The 11,879-nt window shown below is 37.8% G+C and overlaps 1 protein-coding gene across 2 annotated transcripts; it reads right to left on the bottom strand.

The window, feature by feature from the left end:
- Nucleotides 1-2,211: 2,211 nt before the first annotated feature.
- LOC104612185 (uncharacterized protein At4g26450-like) lies at nucleotides 2,212-9,275 on the bottom strand. Of its 2 annotated transcripts, none has more exons than XM_010279525.3 (4): nucleotides 6,113-9,275; nucleotides 3,995-4,184; nucleotides 3,755-3,833; nucleotides 2,212-2,513 (listed from the first exon to the last, which is right to left on the bottom strand). In XM_010279525.3, the coding sequence occupies exons 1-3, from the start codon at nucleotides 8,410-8,412 to the stop codon at nucleotides 3,762-3,764; spliced, it is 2,562 nt and encodes an 853-aa protein (XP_010277827.1). In that variant the 5' UTR covers nucleotides 8,413-9,275; the 3' UTR covers nucleotides 2,212-2,513; nucleotides 3,755-3,761. The 2 variants fall into 2 exon arrangements, with proteins under 2 accessions (XP_010277827.1, XP_010277826.1); XM_010279524.3 differs by having other exon boundaries at nucleotides 3,779-3,833.
- Nucleotides 9,276-11,879: the final 2,604 nt, after the last annotated feature.

Genomic DNA, 11,879 nt, shown 5'->3' with positions numbered 1-11,879 from the left:
TTGTAGTCAATCAAACGAAATTCTGATTGTAGGCAGACTTACTCCTTGGAATTTTGCATACAAAAAGGGAACTGTAGTCAATCAAATTGAATATTTGATTGTAGACAATTTTCATCCCTCTGCTCTTCATTTTCATTTGAAGGGAACCATAATGAGCCTTTGAGATTTAGACTGTAGATGGTTTACTCCCTAACTTTGTCTTGAAAGAAGGACCATAATCAACCAAGTAGAGGCACCTGGTTGTAGATGGTTTATTCCCCCCTACTCTTCATTTTCATTTGAAGGGAACCACAATCAGTCTTCGAGAATTAGACTGTAGATGGTTTAATCCCTAACTTTGTCTTGAAAGAGGGACCATAATCAACCAAGGCACCTGGTTGTAGATGGTTTATTTCCCTCTTTTTCCTTTCTCAAAAGTAATAACAAAAGGGAGAGAAAGAAGGATACATAGCAGAAGACATAAATAGGAAGTATTCACAAAGAGGACTTTCCTTTTCTCTACCTATATTAGTGAGAAGTTTCCTTCCTTGCCTTCCCTTGAGCACTTCTCTTTTCTTCTCTCCTTATCTTTGCTTTTCTTAAGAATCTCTTGTGAAATTTTTCTCTGAAGAGTCTCTTTGTGTGTATGTGTTTCTAGATTCCCCTTAAGGAGCTTAAATAGGGAGTGGGGTGGTTATGTAACTACCCCCTCCTCCTAGGTGAAGGACACCCGTCCCTCCCACTTAAAGAGAGGGAACTCCCCACTTAAAGAGAGAGAACTCCCCACTTAAGAGGGGGAACTCCCATACGGGATACTTTTTTATAATTTTAATGATTTGGCTAGTAGACTAGCTAGCCCACTTATTACAAATTATTTGAATAAAAAAAATGACTTCAACAGTGGAAAAAGGTGAAATTTCAAGTGAAGTTGCCATTGAAGTGGATGAAAGGGATGTGACAATGAATGTAGAAGTCTGCCAATCTCAGGGTCCTGAATCAGGTTTTAGTCATTTTGAGGTCGAGGAAGTGGTGATCGGCAAGATAGGAGTGGATCTAGGCCGTAGGAGGAGGGAGGTAGAGGAAGAGAGAACAAGTGACTACGGCACTGTTATCACATCAGAGAGATTGTACAGATGACTGCAACCATGGGAACAAATTGTAATTGGGAAAAAAAATGACTTCAACAGTGGAAAAAGATGAAATTTCAAGTGAAGTTGCCATTGAAGTGGATGAAAGGGATGTGACAGTGAATGTAGAAGTCTGCCAATCCCAGGGTCCTGAATCAGGTTTTAGTCATTTTGAGGTCGAGGAAGTGGTGATCGGCAAGATAGGAGTGGATCTAGGCCGTACGAGGAGGGAGGTAGAGGAAGAGAGAACAAGTGACTACGGCACTGTTATCACATCAGAGAGATTGTACAGATGACTGCAACCATGGGAACAAATTGTAATTGGGAACCGAGGTCTGCCAACAGCATGGTAGATGGCCTGGCAACAAGGAAATTATCCTCACGATTATTTTGAATTGATTTTGGAAAAATCAGTGAAATTCTCTTAGTTCTCTGTGAGAATATGGATGGAGAATTTTCTACACCTTAATTGTTTTGATTTCATCTTTGGCAAAACTGGTGAAGCTTTCCTAATATTTTGTTAGAACTTAGAATACTTGTATATGACAAATTGTTGATTTAGCTAGTATACTGAGAGTTTTTTGAATATTGGAGAGAGGTAAAGAAATTTAGCTAGTATATTGAGAGTTTTCTGATTCCAGGATGTTTTCACCTTGCACTTTAAAGAAATGGAAAATTTTCACCATGTTTCAGGGAAAATTGCAAACCATGTATGAGAGGATGGGAACAGACTATAGCATTATGGACAGGCATTCATTCTCATCACAAAAGCTAGTAAAATAAGGACCTGTTGCTATACAATAAAACCTTCCAAATCCCCAATCTAGCAAGACTATCTATGGTTGTGCTTAGGTCCCCAGGTATCTATGTTACCTGAGCATTCAAAATGGCTATGGTTTCCATGATTTCACCAAAGAAGAAGTGGACCAAATGCCAAGGACCACTCTCCATATGATTTAGTCAATTCTGCATCTACCAATACTGAAGGCTTTTCTTAAGGCAAAAAAGACCATTACCCAATGTTGATCCCAGTTATCTTTTCATGAGGCAGTAGCAATAGAAAATTCCGTAAGGCAGTGACAATCTAAATAGACATGGATTATGCTTTTAGAAATACTCTATGTGAGGGGTCAAGTTTAAACAATATCAATTTCTATCCATCAGAAAGAAAATCAAATACTCAAACATGAAGCTGAAACAATGCCAGTAGATAATACTGCAACAACACTGACCTCTATGACTACAATCAAAGATACTACAGCATTTAAGGTTTTCTTGTTCTAGAATTAAGCAATAGATCGGTGAATAACCACAGGACACAAGAAGGATGTTAACGAGCTTGATCAACAGTAGTTCAAAAGGGCTTCCCATAATCCTGTGTAGGCTGTTCCCAGACCCCTATAAAACCTACAAAAAAAACAAAAATCTGACACTTAAGAATAGGCAAATCAAGAATCTACACCAATAATTAAAAGGTCAAATTCTTACAAATGAAGAAACTATTTAGTGGTTTAAATTACAAAAAAAGTAAAGCCTAAACTGCGTATTGCGAAAGCATCAAGAGCCTAATATAAACTAATAAGCAATTATTAAAGAATACAAACAAATGTAAGTAATTATTAAAGAATCCAATGGCTTGAGTTGAAGATCACAGCTAAAAGCCATGATGCATTGACAGTATTGATATGAGTTTGGGAGACGGGCTAAAACTTCACCGAACTAGCCAGTGCCAATAAACACCACTGCCTGTGACTACATAGGCTACTGTCCAAAGGTTCCGTGGTAGCTAGCAATGTAACCTTTGACCAGGCCTTCACTGTATGCATGCTTGGGTACCCTACTTTGAGTTGAGTTCATTCAACACCCAAACAGTATAGAAAGTTCTACCCGGATCATAAAATCTGATGTCCTTTTTCCCTGATATCCTTCCATCTTGTAATTAGCATTTTCCCAAATCCTTTTCTCATAATTGGACAACTCATTTTATACAACATGCCCTTAATGGCATGATCCATATAAGCATTTCCTTAGTGGAAGTCTGAAACTTCTTTTATTGCAGACTTGTTGCCTTTATTTACTTTAGGCAACCAAGGGTATTTTTGGCATTGTACACTTTATTCTTTATTATAAATAGATAAGGAACGGACAGTAGGCAGACTTTTTGCTTCTCATCCATTATTCCTCTCATTCTTTCTTTTCTCTTTTTTTTCTTGCTGAATAATACGTCATTTTTGCTGTTTTTGTAATCCAAGTAGATAAGACCAATTCTCATGCTATGAGTGGTTGACACTTCTGTATCTAACTGTTATTTTAATGAAAGTTGCCGTTTCCAATCAAAAAAAAAAAAAGCAGATATGACCAAAATAGCATTCTTCTCTTTTTCTTGTTCTCTTATGCTTCAATTTACATATGTAACTAGATCATCTTCTTGAAGTAACTGGAGATTTTCATTGATGCCTTGGTTCTGAGGGTTTTTTTTTACATAATAGAAATCTCAGGATTCTGAGGTATATGTGGCTCTCTTTTCAGCATTACATTCATAATTACATAATAGAAATCTCATAATTTCATTAAATGGTGAACTGCTTATAGATTCTACTAGTTAGATCAACCATGAAACTAGTAGATTTAAAAGAAAACAATAATACCATTCAACTAAATATCTGGCATACTTATTGGTATTTCTCCAAGAGATAGATATATTTGATCATCTTCTCCAAGAATCCCCTGAAATACATGATCAATAAGAAACAATGAATAATTTGTAGACTACTAAGATCAAATCAATGATTTTAAAAAATGAAAAACATATCAATGCAATACAATGATTGGATGATCAACATTGAACAATCAAATTACCAACTGTATGTATCAGTTTCAGGTGATACCTCTCCATTATGAAGACCCATTTCAGTATGCAGAGCGGTAATATCTGTTGGTACTGACGAACAATTTGGCATATCATTTCCTAGCAGTTCAGAGATCATGAGACCATAACCATCCTGTACATCAGGAAGATCACCAGTATTCTCTGTGTGGTTTGGAAATCTTTCCAGGCTGGGATATACAGTTGCAGCCCTGTATTATTGAATGATTTAACATTTAGGATAAAACTATAAACTATGAAGCCAAATGAACCATACCAGCATAGTTCTTGCATAGAATAAACCAATTTAAATAGGATTGCCCAGTGATTGCGCCTTGGCGCACAGGCGAGGCGCATTTCAGGGTATGTGCCTCGCCTAGGTCCTAGGCGTAGCCCTTTCGAAAGGCATACGCCTGGCACAAAGCCGGCTCGTAGAATCAGGAATGTAATATGTTTTACTTTACATTAGCTATGTGAAGTACTGCAATTGAGTGAAAAAAGAAATTAGAGGTTTTACATGATTGAAAATGTTTTATATGTTTGATTTTATTTTTAAATTCTCATTTGAATATGCTTTGCATCTTATGTTTATGTATTTTAATTTTAGATAATAGGTTTTTTAAAACATTATTTTAAAATTTTAGTTTATATTTTTTTTTATTTTTTTTTTGAATTTTTTTGGCATTTTTTTGAATTTTCTGACATTTTTCTTTATTTTTTAGCATGTTTTTTATTTTTGTGCCTTGCATCAAAAAGGCGTGCGCCTCGCCTTGCGCCTCAGGCGCAAATTGACCCCTGCGCCATTTTTGCGCCTTGTGCTTTTAAAACACTGGGATTGCCATATTTGCAATAGAATCTAATGCAACTATCATGGTTTAAAATGTTGACATATTTCCACAATATATTTCCATTTGCATAGGTACCAACACAAAATATTACTGGAATGTAGATAGTACTAAGACCCCATTTGGTTTGCAGGAATAGGTGTCTGGAATCGGAATTGGAATGGGCTATTCCGATTCCAACTGTTTGGTTGGGCGGAATCGGAATCCCACTCCCATTCTTACTGGAATGGCATTCCCCCATTTGAGGGAATGGCCATTCCCTACCCCTCCCTTGGGAGTGAAATCCCATTCCTACTTATTTCAATTCTCATTCCCATTCCTGTCTGAACCAAACAGTATGGGAATAGACCATTCCGATTCCGATTCTGATTCCAACTGTGAACCAAACAGACCCTAAAATATGATTAGTTTGCAACAATATTGCAGATACGCAGAGCTACTATCACACATCTGATGATCTAATGAAGATGATGACCACATTGAGCCAACTTAAATTTATTTAGTATGTGATATTGAATCTCAATTTTTCTGTGTAATAGATTACTTGGTTGATCTATTAGAATCATTTGCACATTTTGTAAGTATAAGTTTTATTTGAACTTATTCTATTTATAGTTTTAATTCTTACGCTGTGTTTGGTTTGAAAGAAAAGGTAGGGAAACCTATACAAGGTTTGTATATGTTTCCCTAACTTTTCTTTCAAACCAAAAACAGCCTTAAAGCCTACAGGACTTCACAGCATTTTTTTTTTCTTTTGATAATTTAACAGCATTTTTTTATCAATATTTAACAGCATATTATTTTGTCTATTAACCTTAGTTTCTTTGTTTTGTTTAGGGGTGATAATGGGCTGGGCCAGGCCAGGCTTTGGGCCTATAATTGTATACATTATATTTAATATATAATTATATATATAACATATATGGCATATTATATATATATAACATTATATATATACACATTATATATAACATTTTACATTATATGACATATTATATATATATATGAGTCTGACTATAAAACCGGAAAGATGTGATATCTAAAAAACTGCTAACCAATCAACCGGTATCAAAAAAGTGGTAACCAATCAGCTGGTGGTATCCATCAAAATTCATATCAGGGGGTGTTGATTGGTCAAAGCTCTTCAGTATAATACCCTTCCAACGCAAAGCCTGAACATAAAACCTAGTAGGGCCATGCTAGATATGATCACCCCTAGTTTTTCTTGATGGTTTCGAACAGGATAATAATCTGAAGCAACATGATAATCAATTAATGTAGTTGGAAAAGCTTACTCTCTCTGTGAAGTGTTAAAGGTCTGGTCTTCTTTTGCAACTTCATTTGCTGCATCATCTATCACAACTTCTTTGTCATCAGCCAGACATCGGTCAAAGTCATCAGGTCGGTTACAGTTACTGCTTATTGACAAATCGATATCCACTGATACTTCCCTTTTGCCATCCAAGGTAGAGGGAAAACTAAGAACTGGATCATCGTCATGATTCTCTGCCATATCAGAAGTCTCCATAAGGTTAAGGTCACAAATTTTAAATGAACTTGGAAAAAGCTGCTTCTCCTCTCTAAATTCAATGCCCTTTTCAGCTCCACCTTTTGGCAACAGATCAGTTCTAACCAGCCTCTCTTGACTGACAACTTCTATCACATCATCATCAGGTGAAGGCCTCTCCTCAGGTGTACTTGATTGCTTTGCTCTGAAGTTATGAAGATGGAAGTACTGATGGGCTTGTGTGACAAAAGATTGAGACCATTCTCCAGGTTTTTTGGCTCCCTGCCTCATGTCCTCATGTGGCAGAGCATTCACAAACCTCTGTTGGTTTACCACCTCTACCACATCATCATCAACTGAAGAACTCTCTTCAAGTATATTAGGTTGTTTTGCCCTTAAGTTTTGAAGATTGTAGTACTCATTGGCCTGTGTAACAATGGAAGCAGACAATTCTCTAGGTTTCCTATCTTCATGCCGTACAGCACTAACCAACCCCTCTTGATTGACTACCTCTACCACATCATCATCAGATGAGAGATCCTCATCAGGTGTACTTGATTGCTGGGTTCTAGGGTTATGTTGATGGAAGTACTCGTTGAATTGTTTAACAATTGGTGAATGCCATTCTCTAGGTTTCTTAACTCCTTCTTTAAGGTCATCATGTTGTATAGTTCTTTTCTCACCTCTCTCATTATCCATAGAGCTGCATCTTCCGAACCCTGGTGGGCCCTGGCTTTGTTCTTCTTGATACATAAAAGGTCTCTCAGGGAAAGATTGAGACCTTGTGTATTTACTCCTATCTACAGCAAATGCAGGATTCCGGTCTCGAGCATCCTCCATGGATTGCACAGATGTAGCCTTGGGAATATCAGATTCAGGGCATGCTGAAGCTGAACTATCATTTTGATTTGGTAATGCATCATTCAATGTGCCTTCAACTGAGCCTTCATCCATGAGGATTTGAGGACTTTTTGAAGTTGCAATATCAGACATCACTTGCTCATCAGTTGTGGGAACTGGATCCACCTTCAAGGGCTTACATGCCAAGGATGAGCGGGTCTTGGTGGGCACTTTAGCAAAGTTGCATAGCTTTAGCAAATCATTACCATTCTTGTTCACTGAATCACTGCCATTCTTGTTCACAGAATCGCCTTCTACTAAGCAACCTTGCATGGAGTTTTCATCTGCACTACCTTGTTTCTCCTGTTCATCATTACCAGTGTCATTCTTCACCTCTTCACTCTCAGGACCCAACATTCTAGAATCATTAGATCCCTTGGAATTCTCACCATCTGTCTCAGGAGGTAGATCTTTTCTAGTGCTAGAAGAATTTGGCCTGGAACACGTGTCATCAGGAAACTCATAACTTTCTAGTTCAGATTCTGAATCACCACCAGTATCACCTCTCAATGGCAACTCATTGGAGGCGACCTTTGACATCCCACTACCAACATCTGTGCCAGCTCGCCTCTCTTCATGATATCCAGCATCCTCCCCCTCCTCCATTTCAGAAAAGGATTTAGCTCTCTCCAAAAATGAACCATTCCTCCCATTTTCTCTGCTCCAATCAGAGCCATAACCCCTAAAAGAACCCACCCTCCTCCTTCCTCTCAAATGGCTTCTCGTTCCTGTTGAATGGAAGTCATCCGCAAACCTCCTCCTGCTAGAACCACCGTCAGGAACAACATTCCCTAAGCGGGCAAGTGCTGACATTCGGCCTTCAGGAGGTAGGTTCATGTTTTCTCTATCCTGCTGCCTGAACTCAGCAAAGTCCCCTACCTGGTTCTTCAAACTACCATTCTGCCACTTTCCTGGAAGTACATTAGGAGGTAGTAAGCCCTGAGAAATTAAATATTCCACTGCAAGCCTACCAGCTTCCATGAAAATGTCACCTCGGCGAGGTGGTTGTGGTGGGGGGTAAGACTTAGGAGGGCCACGTCCAAAACCACGGTTGTAGCTCCTGTACTCTGAGCTGTACATTCCATGACCTCTTATTGAACCTTCCGGCGAGATTCGAGATGCAGCCAGCCCCATTCCCATTGAACTAGACCTACCCCCAGTGGCGGGGCTCCTGCGCCTAGCATGCATGTTTATAGATATGGGGGAAAACCCGGCCTATAAGTCTGTAACAAATAAACTAGAGTGCTTTGCTAGTTTGTCCAAGGTAGAAGAACAAGTCAAAGAAAACACCTCACTCTCGAGTTCAGCAGCTTAAAAACGTCGACACAATTCACAGTTCAAAAAACACAACCCTGATCCTCCAACAGAACTCATAAATCTTTGTGTTACTGCATCACCCGTCATACAGTTGACGAACAGTTATTTCTTTTTGAGACCTTAGCACAGAGTTCACATTTTCCAGCTTAAAGAACCTCTAATCGTTCACCTTGCAAACCGTCAACTCGAGTCAGCTGAGAGATCAAACCTAAGACAGGCCATATAAGCCCCAAATTCTTATTTTTCCAGCTCAAAAGAACGTTAAATTCAAAAGGGTTCAACATTTAGATTTTTCTTGCAATTAGGACAACAGTAATCTAACCTCGGTCCGATGCGTGTTTCGTTCTTGATGTCTCTGGATATGTCCAGGGGGAACAAGATCAAAGCTAAATTTTTAGGGTTTCTGTTCCAGTTCGCAAGAATCGTACCTTTACATGTTATAAATGGCGAATCAAGGTCAAATCTCCATTAAGAAAACCACTCTGTGAATTCATCAAGGTAGAATTTCAGTCTCTTGCAGAAAGAAAGAATCTAATTGCTTTTCCTTTTCTCAAATCAAATGAATTTGGAGAGAGAGATAAGATGATTTGTGATGCAAAACTATCAAGCTAGGGTTCTGATTCCGGTCTATCTGACTATCTTCAGAAAATTTTTAGGGTTCCTTTGCGTTCACTGTCTGCTTTAATGCTTTTCCTCTTTTCGATCATCTCTCTCTCCCCCTCCCTCCATTTTCCGATCTCCAAAGTAAACCAGTACGTATATCCTGGTTTTCACACGTCATCCTGAGGTGTGTGGTGCACTGGTGCCCGTGAAGGCAACCCACGAAATCCTTCTCAGCTCAGTAGAACACGTGTAAAAAAATAGTCACTTTTGCTGCGATAATCAGGGCCTTTGATGTATTGCAGTGGCCCACCAAAATGTCAGTTCATCTAATTCAAGGCGGGGCCATTGCAGTACATCAACGCCCATGATTTCGTTGTTTCAGCGCAGCGCGACATAGCGAATGTGGTTTGGTAGGGTTACAAATAAATAAACCGGGTCAGGTCCGATTTGAATCCGAATTCGATCCCGGTAAGAGCCGAATAAGGATATCTCTCTTTATTTTAACAAATTGTAAAATTATAGTCAGAGAGCCGGTTACATTTAAATTTATGTTTAAAGTTGATTTAAAAACCAATAAAATATATTTAAAATTATGAAAACTCTTGTATGTCATTGGAGGTTTATGTGGTTGTTGCAATATGGGACTCTTAATCCATGTTGGACACAGCATGAATTATTTGAAAATAAAAAAAGAGTTTTTATGTTCTCTCCCACTCCCCTTGTCTTCTGATCTCCCTCCCATTTTCTCACTCTCATAGTCGTTTATCCTTACTCAACGACTGTGTGATTTGAGAAAAGGTTTTTACATTTTCTTAATTAATCTTTCTCGTTCTCTCCCTCTTTGTCAATCTACCATTCTCCATCAATCTCTATCATTTTGTTTCTCACTTAATCTCTCATTCTCCTTCATTTTCTCTTTCAATTGATCTCTCATTCTCTCTTTCTCCTTCATTCCTTCTCTTGGTCGATCTCTCATTCTCCCTCAATCTCTATCTTTCTTTCTCATTTTTTTCCCATTCCCTCTCATATTTTTTTATTTTTCTTACACATTTATATGGTATTAAGCAAACCATATTAAAGAACATAAAATTAACTCGGTATGGCTTTAACTCCCTCAACCCAATTTGATACAAATTTACAAGAAATTCTTAGCTATGAAATTTATACCAACTTGATTGAAATTTATAATTTGATTGTACAAGTTGTTGGTAATTTGATTAACTTATAATTTATACGGGTTGATTAATTCCATATAAGCTTCAAAGAAAAATAAAAAAGAACGAGAGATGGAACAAGAAAAAAGATTGAGGGAGAATGATGAAGAATGAAAAATCGAGAGAGAGAGAGAGAGTTTGATTTAGCTGTAGACAAAAACTAAGAGAGTGGGAGAAACAAAGGGAGTGAGAAATCTAGAGATGACTTTGAGAGTGAGAGAGTGGGAGAGAAAGTGAAATTTCTTTTTTTTTTTTTCAAATATTTATACAACAATGGGTTGTTTTGTCTTGGCAATCGATTTACAATCATCCAGCTACACCATAAAGGGCAAATACAATTTTAAGAAGAATGACAAAGTGGCACGACTCAACCATCATTCTCTTTGCAATTTCTTAGATTCATAGTTTTGCAATACTACAATTCTACAAGTTTTCTATTTGAAAAGCAATTATCGATAAATTCCATTATACATTGTCTATTATTATCCAACACACACGTTCTTCACTGCCTGTTTTGCCTATCGTTCAACCACTTTGCTCCCCAAATCAAGAGTTTCCTTTTCAATTGCCAATTTTTCAACCCAAAATCCGTAATATGCTTATGATGACTTTGCAAGAGTGACACCCAATTGCAAAGTAACCTAATGGTTAAGCATCCAAGTTAGAACCATTACAATGGTTACGTCTCATTATAGTCTAGGTACCACGAGCAACATTTCTCATTATAGTCTCCCCTGTTGGTGCTGGCTCGCCATTTTTGGTAGGATATTATCTCAGGAGAGAGTCCCCATTGCTGAAGCTCTTCCTTCGATTGATGAATCGCCAAGCTGCACTCCCCACCCCCGTATCAGTTGCATTACTCGAAACTCATAGTTGCGCGGATTGTTAAGATATTCGAATTGCTCCACCGTCCACTTGAACCATTTTATTAGGAATATTCGCAAAGCCAACCCGTGTGTGATCATCACTAGATTGACCGCATTGCAGTTGTCATGGTGAAGCCTATTTATATTTATGTCTATATCCCTCCAATAGCAACTCCAATAAACCTGTGCGTATATAATTATCAATCACTCTTGAAGCTTAAATTGAATTATTGATTTTGACGAACACAGACATCGAGAAATGGATCTTGGCCCCCTGTTTTCATTACTGTGATCAGAACCATCACATGTACCACTCCTTTTCTAGTCCTCTTCAACCCCATCACCACCGTCGTCAGATCTCATGAAATCCACACGAGAAGAGGAAAGTAGTTATTGAAAATTTTCATCAATTGTGTTTTATTTTAAAAATTTGAGGAATAGTAAAGAATAAATTTAATATTTAAATATGATGTCAATTGTTAAAAAACTTGGAAATACTTTAAGAATATATATTAATATGAACTGAACTGAATGACTTATTGTAGGACTTATAGCTGGATTTCTAGTTTCCACTTTCATTGATGTGGGCCTTATTTTTTAGTCCTGATGATATTAGCTGAACTGAATGACTTATTATTTTATCTTTTAGTAATAG

This window comes from Nelumbo nucifera, chromosome 1 (genome assembly GCF_055504915.1).
Source record: "Nelumbo nucifera cultivar China Antique chromosome 1, China Antique-T2T, whole genome shotgun sequence".
NCBI lineage: Eukaryota > Viridiplantae > Streptophyta > Magnoliopsida > Proteales > Nelumbonaceae > Nelumbo > Nelumbo nucifera.
The sequence above is the reverse complement of the archived record's forward strand: the minus strand, read 5'-3'. Positions and strand labels throughout refer to the sequence as shown.

What these genes read in the sequence shown, in the direction of transcription:
- LOC104612185 (XM_010279524.3), bottom strand. Translation starts at nt 8,412, where the DNA reads ATGCATGCTAGGCGCAGGAGCCCCGCCACTGGGGGTAGGTCTAGTTCA. An exon ending in TGGGTCTTCATAATGGAGAG is followed by an intron (nt 3,834 to 3,994) that starts GTATCACCTGAA and finishes CATGTATTTCAG; the next exon opens with GGGATTCTTGGAGAAGATGA. An exon ending in TCTTGGAGAAATACCAATAA is followed by an intron (nt 2,514 to 3,778) that starts GTATGCCAGATA and finishes TTTTTTTTGTAG; the next exon opens with GTTTTATAGGGGTCTGGGAA.